Source organism: Copadichromis virginalis, linkage group LG7, assembly GCF_057382275.1.
Source record: "Copadichromis virginalis isolate Kocher_CV1m ecotype Utaka linkage group LG7, C_Virginalis_male_GT1.1, whole genome shotgun sequence".
Taxonomy (NCBI): Eukaryota; Metazoa; Chordata; class Actinopteri; order Cichliformes; family Cichlidae; genus Copadichromis; species Copadichromis virginalis.
The window spans coordinates 51,103,939-51,120,055 of NC_140624.1; the positions used below are offsets into that span (position 1 = coordinate 51,103,939).

The 16,117-nt window shown below is 42.2% G+C and overlaps 1 protein-coding gene across 1 annotated transcript; it reads left to right on the top strand.

Moving 5' to 3' along the window:
- The first annotated feature begins 15 nt into the window (after nt 1–15).
- Nucleotides 16–6,336, top strand: LOC146706042 (BCL2/adenovirus E1B 19 kDa protein-interacting protein 3). Its single transcript, XM_085464033.1, has 6 exons — nt 16–233; nt 3,161–3,311; nt 3,574–3,655; nt 3,771–3,844; nt 4,484–4,630; nt 5,566–6,336. The coding sequence occupies exons 1-6, from the start codon at nt 191–193 to the stop codon at nt 5,612–5,614; spliced, it is 546 nt and encodes a 181-aa protein (XP_085320159.1). The 5' UTR covers nt 16–190; the 3' UTR covers nt 5,615–6,336.
- The last annotated feature ends 9,781 nt before the right edge of the window (nt 6,337–16,117 follow it).

The following is a 16,117-nucleotide window of genomic DNA, read 5'->3' on the forward strand; positions in this document are numbered from 1 at the left end:
CGCGCGGGGAAGGGAGGGCACGGGGAGCGGATTAGCGCTGCGTCGGTGTCATTTTTAGACTACACAACAACGCAGAGTGACTGAGGGTAACGTGTACAGGGTAGAGACCGGTTTTGCACCTGCTTGTCCTCCTGGGTCAGTGTCAGCATCTCTCCGAGCTCTTTCTCCAGCCTCTCCCCAGCGTTCAAACATGTCTCTGTCCGGCTCGCAGACGCCAGAGGACGGACTCTACGGTGAGTGATGGTGGCACATGGACCAGGCCGTTGTTTCTTTGTTACGTCATCACTGTTAACTATTTGCCTTTTAATAGCGTGTCTGTAGCCGATTGTTGCATACCTTAAACAGGCTGTAAATTAATTTTGCGTGCGCACGGGTCGATTTATACTCCAATTTCACGATGCAAATGTCAACAGTGTGTGGGCAAAACATTTCAGGCAATGAGAACATTCATTCCCTCAGTGTGTTTGAATGAAGAGCAAGCCAGCCGTGGCTGCTTATCAATGGAGACAAGATACTAACAGCCTGTCAGACTCTGAGAGCAGGTGTGAGAAGAGGCCACAGACGGAAACAAGGCACAGGCAGTTTTATAGTTGTCATTGTCGTTGCTACTGTCATTGTGTAAATGGATTCCCTGACTCACCTGTTTGTATCTCTGTAAGCCAATTAAGCTGCGGAGATTTTCTGATACTTATAGCTCCACTTAGCTGGCTGCACATTGCTTGGAACAGAGGATGCTGGGTAAAACATGTGGATCACTGTGAGCTGTATCATTGGGAGCTGTACAGTGGAAATCACTGATGTGCAGGTTGTTTACTAAATAAATAAATAAATAATAAAAGATCAGTTTGACAAATATTTGATTTCAGCCCAAAACTGAAAACACATCGCTGATATGTCATCTGATAGTTTCTTGCTAAACAAGAAACTATCAGATGGTAATTTCAAAATCCAATAATCCAATATATCCACCAGCATTTTTTTACTTTCACACACACAAAACATAAACAGATTTCCCTCACATTTGTTGCTAACAGGGAAGGTAGAGTGGGTTGTCTACCAATTGGAAGCTTGGTGGTTCGATCCCTGACTACTTGAGTCCGCATGCTGATGAGTTGTCCACAATGAATCCATTGGACTGTGAGTGTGTGTCAATTTTAAACAAGGTGCATAGATATGTAAAAGTGCTTGTATGAATGTGTGTGTGATTGGTTGTAGTAAAAAAGCATTTTGAGTACTCGATTAGGGTAGAAAAGTGTTATATAAGTACCAGTCCGTGTCTTCACATTTCGTTAATAGTTAGCTAGCTAGGTATTGATCTTCTTTTTCCCACTTTATTTCAGGGTCTCCATGCCCGTTCCTATCACAGCCTTTTTAAATGTAAAAAGAATCACAATTATTGTCTGTATCAATACATTAAAAATATAAATGCAACCATATTTTCATATTTTATTTATCTTTTTTTTATTTTTACATCCACATGAATAGGACACAGCTGCTTTAAAGGTAACTTTATATTCAATTCTAGAAAGACAAACAAAATCTGAATCTCCCGTGCTGTCCAAAAATAATCTGATTGCCCTGCAGCCATTCTTTCAAACTGCACCTCACACCCTAATTTTTGTTTCTTTTTCTTGGCCCTAAAATGGAAACAGTCATTCTCATCCTAGCAGAGCACAAATTAATCTGTTGTGCTGCAGTTCATTGAGTCTTTTCACATCCTGGCTCCACATTACATAAAGCTGATTTGGCAGCGGCACAGATGAATGTGTACAGGACTGCGCCATAGAAACTGATTTAGTGCTGCAGAGTGGCATCACATAGATAAGGCAGCCAACAAGGCAGCTGTTACGTCACAACTCCCCTCTGTAGGAAAATAACTAGGGCAATGGCACAGTTTCCTCTGCCCTCCCTTCCCCCCATTACTTGCTTCCACCCCCTTCAGCACTGTGCCCGCTCATGCATCCACCGCCTCTTGTTATAAAGCGTCATAAACCAGGTAAAGTGACAGTCAGAGAGGTCAGATGAGGAAGGATACTTTGGTAGGTAAATGAGGGGAGCTGTTTCGTAAGTGCTGCCTCTGTCCGAGAGATGTGGGGCAGCATGACAAGGGAGAAACAGCTAGAGGAAGGGAGAGGGTGAATGGCTAATCTCTCACAGAAATAAGTTCTTGCGTAAGCAAGCATGCTGTCAGGCTGAGTTAGCCCTGCCCCACTGTTTAGCTGTGGGAGCGCACACACCATACAACATGCGAGCATGCATATGTGTATATGCGTGCATGTGTAAATCCCTTTCTGCTCCTGTGCCCGATCACCAAACCCCGCCCCCGTGTCCATTCATTCATATGCAGTTTATCTTTTCAGCACTCATTGATGGGAAGAAGCAGGCACACTCTGCCTTGCTCTCACTGTTTATATATGATAATATGTGTGTTTTTTGGACGCGGCTCAGCGTGTCTCCATCCAGCCACGAGCTCTGTGATTCTGAGGTCATTGCGTGGCATGTCAGGACAGCCGCAGGGCAGCTTCTAAATCTCCACATGCCAGTGGACAACAACACACACCTGTCCATTCACTGCCCACTCGGCGCTAAAGAGATTAGAGTTCTAGGAAGGACCTAAAAACGTGCATCAGTAATGCAGTGTGAAATTTGCTCTGACAATGTTTCGGAACCGGGTTAGGATCAGTTACTTGGCAGTAAAAATAATCTGAATATGTCATTATGACAATAAAGCTGAAGTAATCTGCATAACATAGTTGGGTAATCAAATGACTTAAGTCACGTTAATGGCAAGTATAAATAAAAGAATCAGGAGAAAGTGTGGGCTAACTGCATCATTGCATAGAACATTAAAAATGAGTTTTCCACATGTAAAACTATGCACAACACGGTTACTTTGGACCTTTCTGGGATCACACAGACTTCAAAATGAAATATGTACAGTTGTAATTATAGTAAGATTATAAACAAGACAACAAAATGCCCATAAATGTTAAAAGCTCCATAAAATGGCTTCTGTTTGTTTACTTTCCACATCATGACTCCTTCTTGGCTTATTAGAAATCTAATATAGGTGTACTGAGAAGCATTGTTTTTTTTTCCCCTTCTTACCGACACCTAAGCGTCAGCACAAACTCAGCTTGCCCTCCTTTTTTCTTGTCAGGCTCCTGGGTCGAGCTGGAGGAGCTGATTGCAGCCGTGAGCCGCAGAGAGAGCCTGACAGGGCCGCAGGACAGCGTTTCCACCGCCCTGCAGGGGGAGCTGGAGAGGATCCTCCTGGAGGCACAGCTGGAGTGCGAGCGGAGTAGAGACAGGTAATGATGCAGTTTGTTGGCACGAACTTGTTTTGTTTGGGGAGTTTGGGGCGGGCGAGCTGCACAGTGAGGTGTAGAAGTGATTTGCACAGTAATGAGGTTTGTTTTGTGCTCAGAGGAACTTTGCTTGTTTTCCACGGCGTGTTTACTTTTTCTGTTCTTGTTTGTTGGGCTGTAAAATTATCACGCTGCAGCTTGATTGTTTCTCCAGACCGCACCCACCTCGTACAAGTTCACTTGTTTGTTTGTTTTTAATCCACAGTCCTCCACAGGCCACGACTCCACAGTCCACCGGCTCACCAAGACCCACCAGTGAGCACGACAGTGACTGTGTCACTATACAGGTGCTGGTTTTCATTTGAACACAGAGACATGGTTAATATTTATCAGATAAAGACATCAAAAAAATATATAATTTTTTCAAATTATTCAACATCATCTGATTCTTGTTGCGTTCAGGAGGATGGTGAGCGACGGGTGGACACTGACTGGGTGTGGGATTGGTCCAGTAGACCTGAAAACATGCCACCGAAGTAAGCCTAGCTCCTTTGAATGTTACTGTTATTTATTCCTGCTGTGATGATTTACTCCTTCAGGCAAGTAGCTTAGTTTGGCTTAAAGACTGACAGCAGGTGACTCGAGGCCCGCGCCTCCAGAGGTACATAATTAAAAGATTCTTTCTAGTTTAAAAAAATAATACATTTTAGAAAAAATGAATTGTAACACGAACCAGCCAAGATTCATGACGTCACCCTGGCAGTATGCCCTCTAAATATGCATACAAGTATAAGTAAACAAAAATAAGCTTTTTGTTTGTTTGTTTTGGTTTGTTTGTGTGTTTATAAAAAGCCTGTTTTACTCACAAAACATTCAATAGCACATTGTTTTTGTCTTTTTTTGTTTTTTTTAATTTAGTTGGATTATACCTTTGAAGCCCATGAATCGCTTTCATTTTTATTTATGCTGCCGCACTTGACATTTAATCTCCTGCAATAAAATAAGCCTGTTTGACAGGTAGCAGTTCTCAGGCTCTCGGTTTCTTTCTTGTATTCTCAGGCTTCTCTCTTGTGCTCTCATTATCTCTGTTTATTTTTATTTTTTTCCCCCCCGCCTTTCAATCTCCGTGCTTCCGCATCTCTTATCTCCGACGCCTCTCTCTTCCTTCTCTGCAGAGAGTTTGTGTTTCAGCACCCAAAGCAGCAGAGCTCCCTCAGTGTCAGAAAGACAGAGGTGATGAAGAGAGGCATCTTCTCCTCCGATGTTCTCCTCATTCTTGTTCCCTCGCTGCTGGCTTCACACCTTCTCACGCTTGGAGTCGGGTGAGATTCATTCACATAAACTTGACATTCTTGGTAATACTTGGGGAAAAAATAACTGGATGCTTTTCATCCTGGTAGAATTTGGAAAGTGTGCAAATTAAGAAAGCGATCAAAGAGTTGACCCCTGTGTGCCCTTCTAAGTGGTTTTAAAATGATGTTGCTGATGTGCAGCTGAAGCTATAGATGTAAGAAAAACAAGCTTGAGACAAGTTAACGGTAGGGAGGGTCTACCTTTTCACTGACAAGTTGCTACCTTATGATAATGCTGTGCCCTTAGTTTCTGAGTTATAGCCTTCACTTATTTGATACATCGGGTGTCAAAAAATCCATATACTACAGCCGGTTGGTTTGTGAGTTACTAGGAAAATTTAGTCACAAAGAAGATGCTGCACCAAAACCTTTCTGTGATTGCTTTGGTTGCTAGCAGATTACCATGGTCTCCTGTAGTTTGCATGGAAGATGCTGATTTGTCTGCACACACTGAAACAATGTGATGCAAACTGGAAACAAATAACTTTCAAAGAACCATTTTTCCCTTTTGCTGAAACCAAAATGTTTCAAAAGGCACATTTTTTTTGTATTTTAAAGGGTTTCTGTCCCTTTCTGTCACAGTTTTTGCAGTTCCACTGTTACTGATTGGTTAGTTAGCAAATGTTTTCAGATAAGTCGGCATCATACATGCAAAATAAAATATGTTAGCAACCAAAGCAATCACAGGGAGGTTTTCTCTTTGCAACCAAATTTACCTAGCAGTATTCTGCAACTTCCCCCAATCACTTTCCAACATGTTGGGGAATACATATTTTATCCTCATGATCAGCAGTTGCAAAGTGCTTGATTAACAGTCTCCCCGCCTGTGTGACTGGGGTCCAAGGGCTATAGCAAAGGATCAATCATTGATTCCCGTTTTTTTTTTTGTTTTTTTTCCTTTTTAGGATCTACATAGGAAAGCGATTGGCTGCATCCACCACCAGTACGCTGTGACAGCAACTATACGCCAGTGCCCCTATTTGCTAACAGTGTGGCCAATAAGATCAAAGTCCACCCTCTGTAATGCACTCATTTGCCTCCTTTCTTTGTCATGGGGCTAAAATAGGACCTTGCCTGTCTGTACCTGTCTCTCTATCTATCCAGCAGTACTCTGTCTTTTCTGTCAGCCTCTTTGTTGTCTGTGCATTTCATAGGGCCCTGGGAGCAGATGGCTGCTGACCAGTGAGTCAGACTGAGGTCACTTTTACTCTCCCGCAAAGTAACACTGATCTCAACCAGCTAATCAGGAGTGTAATCCGAGGGGGGGTAGTTTTCCTGACACAAAAGAAGAGAGGGAAAGAGAATTCTACTCAGCTAGAATAATAAATCCCTTTGATGGGAGGAGATGAAAACTGTTTGTTGGGAACGGTGTGTTCCAACAAAATGAAAAGGATAATGTGCGATACCCATTCACCCAACCTCTGAAAAAGCAAAATGTGTGTCATTTGTCAGAAGCAATGATCCTCTGTAAGACTGAGCTGCTTAAAGCGGTTCTTAGCTCTTTCCTTTTTTCTTTTTTTGGTCGGCCTGATGGTGAATCTAATGTAGGGACTTCTAGTTGGCTGAGTGAATAGGAGAGGCTCTGGTTGTGCTTTTTGTCCCGTAAACCCATTAAATATTTGACCTCCGACAAAGGCAATCACGATCCCATTAAACTTCACTCCTCCAAACCTTAATGTGTCTCTCGGGTCTTTTATTCCTCTCCTCTGCTCTCACCCTGACAGCATGTATTGTACACATGCTCGTCTTTTCTAATACATGTGGGGAAAGTGAAGAATTTTTAGCCAGCAAAGCACAGAGATGTGCTGAAGTAAGCGTTGGCCACTGTATGTGTACATTTCTATGCTTTGCTAGTCTGGAGATTACTTGCAGGCATGCAGAGACAACAGCAGCAGCAACAACAACAAAAAGACTTTTAAAACATACTGTGATGTTAACAACCTGCAAATGAACCGCAGCATCTGTTTAAAATTGATTCCTGTTTTCATATGAGGTAAATCACTGCTAATGACTTTGTTTGTTTGTCCTGATGAGCTCTTTGGTGTGTATGCCACCAGTGCTCCTTAAGCACATTGTTCCCCTGTGAGCACTCTTTCTCTTGTCTAACCGAAACCTTCCAGGAGCCTTATGACATCTGCCTTTGTCATTCTTACCTCACATAAGTCACCCTCTTCCCTATATTTTTTAACAAGTTGCTGCTTTGACTTGAATCTAGGATTTGACATTTTATTGCCTTCCCATATACTAAAAAGCTGTTTCCTCTTAACATGTTGTAAAAATAGCTGGCTTGGATTTTGAATGGTGGGGTGGGGCTGGGACTGAGAAGCCACCAGGGTTTTGCACGGTTGCCTTGGACATAAACGTGCCCCATTTGTTTTCTGTCCAGCCTGACCAAGCACAATTACTTTATCAGCCATTAGCAGAGCGTTTGATGTGAGGGGTCCTGCTGCGCTAATGAGCACAGCAAGCAACTTCTAGACACACCAAGCTGACGATGCATCAACAGGCCTGCTTTGGCAGAGCACAAGAGCACCTGGTTTCCATTCACAGACCCCAACACATAACACGCCCAAGCAATCTATGGGTAGTTACTGGTGCATGTTTTGGCACCAGTTTTACTCAACAGCGCAAAAGGAAACGCTTAGTTCATGAACGAGGTGAATGCACGTGCTCCAGAAATGCCCATTCATCATCTTTGACATAAATGAATTTGTCACACAGCATAGTAATTCAAGTGTGTTGGAGCTTGTATAAATAGAAAAGCAAGTTGAAATTTTTGTTCTATCCGTCGTGGTAAATGAAATGAGCTGTACTTAATACATTAGCAGCAAGTAATAATATAACTATGAAAAGAGCTCATTTCACAACAGCAAATTATAATTCTGGGCTGAAATTATTCATGCAAAAAACCATTATAATAGAGCTTGCAAAGGCTCCCAGTGGTTGAAGGCTATTTCTTAGTGCCACGTGCATCGTGAATGTAACCAAATCACCGCTCAAGCAACAACAAAACAACAGCAGCAAAAGGTAAGTCAAATGTGCACCAAAACTGTTCAGTCTGTAGAGCTGATACTTTCCTTCATGACAACTGTAGAAGGATCGAATTGTTCCTATTACAGTTCTCTAAATTGTATTAAGGTCTAAATTTAGCATTATTAGGGGCGTGGTCACTATGCTGCCATAGCTGTGTCACTCTCTGAGGTCTAAGTGGTCACACAAACCCTAAAAGCCTTTACACACCAGACACGTAAAATCAGCTAATATTACTTGGGTCAAAAATATTTTTCACCTATTCTAATTGCAGCTTTTAACAGTGACCATGTAATTTCATCTGACGAATTTGTGACATTTTTTTTTAACCAAGCCCAAGTTTTCCTATATTTTGAATCAAAATAACCAGATCTAAGAGTCCAATCGCTGGATTTGGCAACACGTGAAATACTAGTGGAACTGGTGCAATACCTCAGACAAACTGCCTCCTCAGATTTGGTCCCAACTCTCCGAACAAGAGCTCAAACTGCCCCCACTGACATCCTGAAATATATATAAAGCTGCTGTGATACAGCTCCGACTGCTGGATCACACAATCAGATTCTCCCTGCTGAGGTCTTCTTCTGAAGATTGGATGCATCCAGAATCTGTTTCTTCCTGTTCTTCCATCACGGTGCCTTCTTTATCTCTTCTACGCATAAGATCAGTAAAATCTTAAACAGATTACACAGTTTGATGTATTTTATTGGTAGGTTTCTGTTTTGGGGGGGTTCTTTTTTGAGTCAGGACACTGGAGAGAAGATGGAGAAAACACATGGCAGATTCTCTCCAATAACCTCCTGGCTTTAGCTCAGCAACCAGGAGGTCTATATTTTAATCTGAAATTAAAGTAAACAAAATGCAGTAGAGTAAAAAGGTGAAATACTTTAACACAAAGTAACACAAAATACATCCATGTCTGCACAAAATCTTATTATGTGGATAATGTCTGTATGAACCTATGTGGGTGACTGACCAAGAGCATGTCCCTCAGGGTGGGAGAGATTTAGATAAGGCTTCTAAACTATTGGCTCCTTTGCAACCCACATAATTGTTTCTTGCCTTGTCAGATGACATCAAACGATACAAAACTCTGTGAAAAGAAGAAAATCAGAGGAGTGGCACACCTGAACTGTTCTTTAGACTGTTAATTTAGTCCTGTGGATTGTCCCTGGTTCAACCCCCTAAGCCGTTTATCTTGTTATTTGGACAAACAAGCAGCCACAGGTGGCACTGGCTGTTGTAAATCACCGTGTTCCCACACAGCTTCATCCTATTTTGGTGTGATCCTCCATGGCTTCTTTATAGGACAGGACTGCGTTAAGATCTGCCAGCCCTGTAATATCCTCCCTCAAGATGGTAACAATTACAACTACTTTCAAAGAAGTAAAATAAAAATCACCATTTTCCCCACATCGTTTCTTTAAAGATATTACTAGACAATGAGATTTATGCTGAATAGGGTTATAGATATGACTTTGAGCTTTTGGTGTTACGAAAGAAAATCCAAATCCTGTTCTTGAAGTGAGAGGAGACTGAGGCCCAGACAGAATATGGGAGAAATCTGTTCATTTCCTGGACCACACTTCAGAGATCAGACATCTGTCTTTCTGGGAAATCCATTATATCCTCCTCCTATACAGCTAGACAGGAAATAGAGAGTCCAGTTTCGAAGAGTTTGGACACAACAAAAGAATCCAGTTGAACTGGCACGGCGTTTGCGCCTTAACTTTAAAACAAGGTCACTAATTTGAGCCTCCATCTCAAGTAACATCGCTTTACCACATGTGGCCCACTTCCCCCTCGTGCGCCACTCATAATGAGGGACAGTAGGTTATAATTCCACAGAACACAATGACGTAGTCAAATAGCAGACACATAACCACACACAGCTTACCGGACCGTGAACACTCCCACACAGGAATGAAAAAATGAAAAACCCTTTTTTCTGTTTGCATTGTGTGGGCTTAAATAGTTACACTCATGTGGAATAAACACATTCATCTCCAATATTTGATATTTGCTACACTGAGTGTTTGTAGAAGGGAGTCGCTGCGTCTCTCTTCAGATGTAATTTGGCATTCAGTAGGCACGATGAATGCATTGATGGCAACGTTTTTGTTTTGAGTTTTATGCATTTTTCCATTCTTCCTGTCACTCTTGAGCAAATAGAAGCAATTTGTCTAATAAGCCTGAAATGTGACAAGCGTTCGATGTGGAACAGAGTGAGTGAAAGAAGCTCTTTTGTGTGCGAGCAGAATTTGTTTTCTTTCTACCTGTCATGTACCCAAACACACGTGTTCGCCTTGTGCTCGTATCTGCTGGGCCAGACTGCACACCAGGAAGAGGCAATAATTGCTTCCATGTGCTGGCTTCCCTCTCCACCTCATGTGTGCGTCCTTCTTTCCTCCGTGCAGCGCTCAATCAAACCAGGTGAGCGCGGCCCGGGTGTGGACGTGAACTGAACCCAGTGTGCTCTCCACTCGAGTGCTTTTTTTCTTTCCCACAGCAAGGTGGACCTTTCTAGCCCAGACATGCTTGGTCTCCGTGCACCAGATGTGTGAAGGATTAGATGAGAGCACCCGGAATAAGACTCAGTGAAGCACAATGTGTCACTGCTCATGCTGTGTAAACAAACCAACTCAATTTTTAAGTGTACACGTGCGCTGTCCTGACATGCCAAGAGAACCGTCCCGTTCACGTTTTGCTGAGTTGAGTAGAAGATTAGGATAGGTGGATTAAGATGTGTGCCTCCAGCATATGCTTCCTCAGAACAGCTTGCTGGATGATCAAATATCTTTAAAAAATTCCCTTTCCCATAAGTCTTGCTGACATCAAATGGGTCTGTGTTGACCGTTAGCCTTTAATTTGCTGAGATTCACCAGCTGTTCGGAGGTGAAAAAGGAAGCTTCTCCTGACAGCAATCCTCCACCAGTGATTGCCTTGTAGGCCAAACTGTCTAAAAACATGTTCTTATCTTTATATTTAAAGCATAATCCTCTGCATGAGAGCTATAAGCTTGATTCAGATTTTGGATTTAAAGAAGAAGAATTCTGTGGTTGTCTGTCCTGCTAGTGTTGTTTCTACCTCACCCTCGGCCGATGTGTTGCTGCTCTATTACTCTATTGCAGAACTCGGTTTGTCTGGACATGCAGTTCTCATATTTCAGCTAAAACAACTCATTTACTGCTATCTCAGATTTTAAGCTAAGTATGTGAAGTTACGTTGGACACTAGTGACTGGTGTCTGTTGTCCTGTTGTCTATATTGTGAACAAAGAAAATATTGTTAAAGGCAGAGTGTCTTTTTTCATGTATTTGGCAATGGTTGGCTTTGCTCTGACTTTGTATAATAGCAGACAAGACACACACACACATACTCGGTTCATTGAGTGCATCCTTACACACAAAGCTGAGGAACATTAATGACAACTTAAGCTTTGGAAAATAATACTGAATGCAAAACAAATAAGGCTTTACTTCACACAGAGTGCCCCTGTCTGAGATCACACACTCCAAAAAAAAGAAAAAGAAAAAAAATTCTGGCTCCTTTTAGATGGTAAATATTTAATCCTGCTTATTTCTTGTGTTAAGTCTACACGTATAAATCAGTGTACTGCTTCAGTCTATAACAAGTTCACTTTACTCAGTCAAATGCAGTAAGATAAAGATTTGTAAAACCAAATAGGGCTCTGTTGGTTTCATTTACGCAAATGCAGCATTTTTTCACTCTGGAGGATCTGCGAAGTGTTCTTTACTGAAAGCTTTTCAAATGTTTCTGAATTTGGTAAGTAAGCACAAGTTCATTGCCATGTCGCTTTGTGTTACAATTGCAAAACTATTCATTCTAGCAGCAAGCTACATGTTTTAAAAGTTTCTCTGTAGCTAGCTAGCTAAGGGTAGATGCAGAGTGGGCTAAAATACTGTTTCCATTACAAGCTTGAGTATTATTTGTAATTTTTTAAGGGAGTAAATTAGGCACAAAACTCTTAGCAGAACATTCCTTTTGAATATGGACACATGAAAGTGAGGGGGTACTGTGTGTAATGGCAGTGATGCTAAAATGACTGGATGCACCAGTAAGAAGAGGGTAGCTTTATATCCCATGTAGTGGAACAAATACACAATTTATACATAATTTAATCGTTGACATCCACTGATGTAAAGTGCACTCATAGGACACTAGTTACACCTTACTAATATTGGGTCCGACCCCGTTTGCCTTCAGAACTGCCTTAAATCTTCCTGGCACAGAGAAGGTGCTGGAAACAGTTGCGCACCTATTATGCGATTCACCCGTTCCACCACATCCCAAAGAAATAATTTCTACTTTACATGGCTGGTTGTCCTTCTGGAAGGAGCCATCAGAAGACGGATGCACTGAGGACACAGTTAACAACAATATTCAGGTAGGCTGTGGTGTTTAAATAATAGGTGGTACTAACAGGCCCCCACATCATTACACCACCAACAGCAATCTGAAGTTATTGGCCAACATTCTTCTCATTCAATTTTGATGAGCCTGTGCAATTTTCAGCCTTGGTTTCCTGATTTAGCTGACAGGAATGGCACCTGGTGTAATTTTCTGCCTCTGTAGCCCATCTGCTTCAAGGTTTATTGTGTTCTGCCTTCAAAGATGCTTTTCTGTATACCTTAACAGTAAGAAGTATAAATTTGAGTTGCCTTCCTATCATCTCGTCCTCTGACCTGTCAAAGTGTGCCTTCGTCCAATCGATGTAAAGATTGGTAGCACTGGAGAAAAAGTTAGAGACTTATCAAAGTCTGTAAAATTCCTTCTCTGGCGAACATAAATGTCTGTATCAGTTTTCATGGCAGTCCATCCGGTACTCAGTGAGATGTCTGAACCAAGGCAAAGGTAATGTCTTTTAAAGTTGTGCTGCTAGCATGGCTAAAAATAAAAACAGTCAAAAACTGTCAGAAAAACAGGAAAAGGTTGCATCGGGGTGGTTTGTATGAAAAACAGAAAGAAAGGAAATGCACAGCCTAGCTGACTGGGTGTCGAGAAACTAAAGCAGTGATTTACAGCAGTCTCCATCTACAGAGTGAGGTGTGTAGGTGTAGGCGAAACATCCACTCAGTTGGAGTGAATGAGTCTGAACGCATCCAGCTGGTGCGAGTGACTGAAAGAGCAGCTGTATAGTCTGAAATGATCCGAGAATGAACTCACAGTTTACACATGGCAAAACCATCAACCATAACTTCTAACGCTGACTTTGCGGGGGCTTTCATTAATACCCTTGCATAATACTGAGTAATCTAGCGAGACACTAAGGCCGCATTGTTGTTTTAAAAACGGTATTTTCCCTTATTGCACGGAGAATATCTTTGTGCACCTTTCATCAATCTTCTAACATAATAGCTATGTTTTTCCAACAAGAGCAGGTTCACGTTACAGTGTCCATAACTGACGCCGCCTTGAGCGATTTTACAGGGATATGAAGTTGGGCAATTTGGTCAGGTAAATAAAAGTAAAGAGGAAAAAAGCAGCAACAGTTTAATCGGTATTCTGTTATTTCTAAGTTTTAGACAAGTCCAACTTCAGCTCGAATACCTCAAGGCCTGGTACTAATTGAATCTACAACAGTAATAAGTTTTGCCTCATTTCTACACATTTTTTTGTACCATATTACTTCTACAACATTTGATGTATAATTTGTATTCATGTCCTCTGCGCCGAGTTCGACGATTCCAGGAAACTCGGCGGCGTTATCCACCATGACATACCAATTTGGCTCAAGAATTTGCAGACTAAATATGCTGCAGGATGTGGGTCCATTTATTAGGCCTCTGCCTTGAGTTCAGAGCTACAGTCTGCCTAACACCAAAAATTCAGGCAATTTAATGCTGTAATTTCAGGTTTGGAGTGAGTCCTCTCCACCAGACTGGGGTGAGGTTTCGATAGAAGCGACAGATTTAATGAGGTGTTGGCTCAGACCGCTGTGACTTGCCGACTGGCTGCTGTTACATAACTTCATCAGGTAAGACAGTGCAGTGCCTGTTAAGGCTCTACATCCTACAGCGTAATGAGCCCTTAACCACTCAGCGCAGTAGCAAGGAGACTTATGGTCACCTCCAGCTGTGTCTGTAAAAGTCTGTCCGTTCTTCAGACCTCCTAATGTAAGTCGTTTTATGAAAGAGCTTCTTATGAGGAATGTAATTATTATTTTCTTTAATAGTGTAGTTTCCCTGACATAAAAAAAAACACTTTCCCCAAAGTCTGTACCTGTAAATCATTTCAGTTATGCCAGAAAATGTCACATGATGTCATGGTCCTGGGCCGTGTTGGCCCAGTATTCTTAGTTGTCTTGTATTTTTGTATTCAGTTCCCTGTTTAGGTTCTGTTTCCTGAGTTGCCCTGTTATGTGGTTCCCTGTGTGCTTTCCCTTTGTGACTCTCACCCCCTGTGTGCCCCTCTATGTATTCATGAGCCCTTGTCCCCTTTCGTGTTTTATTCCATGTTTTCCCCAGCCTGTTATGTCTGTGTTCTCCCCGTGCTCTCTCCTCCTGTCTGAACCTCTGTACTTCCTGTTTTACTTTGACAGTCTCTCGTCAGTATGCGTCATGTTGTGTTCACTCCTGCCCTGTCTCGTTATGATTATCTGTGTCAGCTGTGTTCCCCGTGTGCTCCCACTTCCCTCGTTAACCCTCTGTGTATTTATGTCTGCGTCTCCCTCAGTTCTGTGTCGTAGTCTTCTGTCATGGTCGGCTGTGTGGCAGGCAGGATGAGGACCCAATCGCAAAACTCACGGACTCAAGGGATGAACTCAAAAGGCAGCTTTATTGCTGACAAGATGACAGGAAAATACAAAACTTAAACTGGGCACAATAAACTAATACTTGGAGAGAGACACAGGGAAATCCACGCAGCATGAGGGAGACTACGACACAGAACTGAGGGAGACGCAGACATAAATACACAGAGGGTTAACGAGGGAAGTGGGAGCACACGGGGAACACAGCTGACACAGATAATCATAACGAGACAGGGCAGGAGTGAACACAACATGACGCATACTGACGAGAGACTGTCAAAGTAAAACAGGAAGTACAGAGGTTCAGACAGGAGGAGAGAGCACTGGGAGAACACAGACATAACAGGCTGGGGAAAACATGGAATAAAACACGAAAGGGGACAAGGGCTCATGAATACATAGAGGGGCACACAGGGGGTGAGAGTCACAAAGGGAAAGCACACAGGGAACCACATAACAGGGCAACTCAGGAAACAGAACCTAAACAGGGAACTGAATACAAAAATACAAGAGAACTAAGAATACTGGGCCAACACGGCCCAGGACCATGACACATTGACCAGATAAACTTAGTAACTGTACAGGATTTTCTTGTGTGTGCCGTGTGAATAATATGATTCAGAACTAGGGTGAAAAGTTACAAACAGACACACACACGCACAAACTTCTGCACAATCCAAACAGCTTGATCTCACACCAGAGGAAGGAAAACAGCAATTACGTCTCCTGATTGCAAAAATAATGCTATAGACACACTAGGGAAACCAGTGGTTGGATACTGCGACACGACCAGTATTATTCGGATTATTCGGATACACGATGGCTTTGAAATGGTTCCTTCTTAGACATGGACCAGGTGTGTGACATTTAGCAGTCAGCTGCAGTCTTCAACGCGACTATTGTGCGTCAGGATGTCAACAAAACAAAGTCAGCCTGCTGTCAGCCTACAAATGAATGGGGTTAAGGTGGCAATGTTTGTGATAATACAGCGATTAACTGTGAAATCAGTGAAAAATCACAAATCTGTTGCCATGTACATATGCAGAAATTCACCTTAAATAGAAATGTGAAATAATTTTTCTACATCTTCCACAAAAGGAGTGATGTAGTTAGAACTACAGGAGTGGTGTAGTCTAGAAGAACAATTCAGCTGCAGAAAAACATATAACATTATACCAGAACACAACCAGCTGGCAACCAGTTGTTCATTTCTGCTATTGCAAAGAGTTACATTGAAGGACAAGCTCCAAACTGGCTCAGATCGATTGCAATGTGTTGGCAATCTCTTCGAGAATGATTGCATTAAGTCAGTGTCAGACTGCCATTGTTTGGAGACAGGTTACCTCCCACCAGGTGATCCAGCATATGAATAAAAGTATCTGCCCGAAATTTTGAGGCTGTTGAATACCTCTCGCTGCAGATATTTGCAATCAGACATCAAGTTCGAAAAAAATCAATGTAGTTGATTCATTTCAATTTTATTTTATTTATATAGCACCAAATCACAACAACAATTACATCAAGGTGCTTTATATTGCAAGACAAAGACCCTACAATCATGCAGATGACCCCCTACGGGAAAGCACTAGGCAACAGTGGGAAGGAAAAACTACCTTTTAAGAGGAAGAAACCTCTGACAGAACCAGGCTCAGGAAG

Coding starts and splice junctions, on each gene's coding strand:
- LOC146706042 (XM_085464033.1), top strand. CDS start 191: ATGTCTCTGTCCGGCTCGCAGACGCCAGAGGACGGACTCTACG. Junction 234..3,160: donor GCCAGAGGACGGACTCTACG/GTGAGTGATGGT, acceptor TTTTCTTGTCAG/GCTCCTGGGTCGAGCTGGAG. Junction 3,845..4,483: donor CCTGAAAACATGCCACCGAA/GTAAGCCTAGCT, acceptor CCTTCTCTGCAG/AGAGTTTGTGTTTCAGCACC.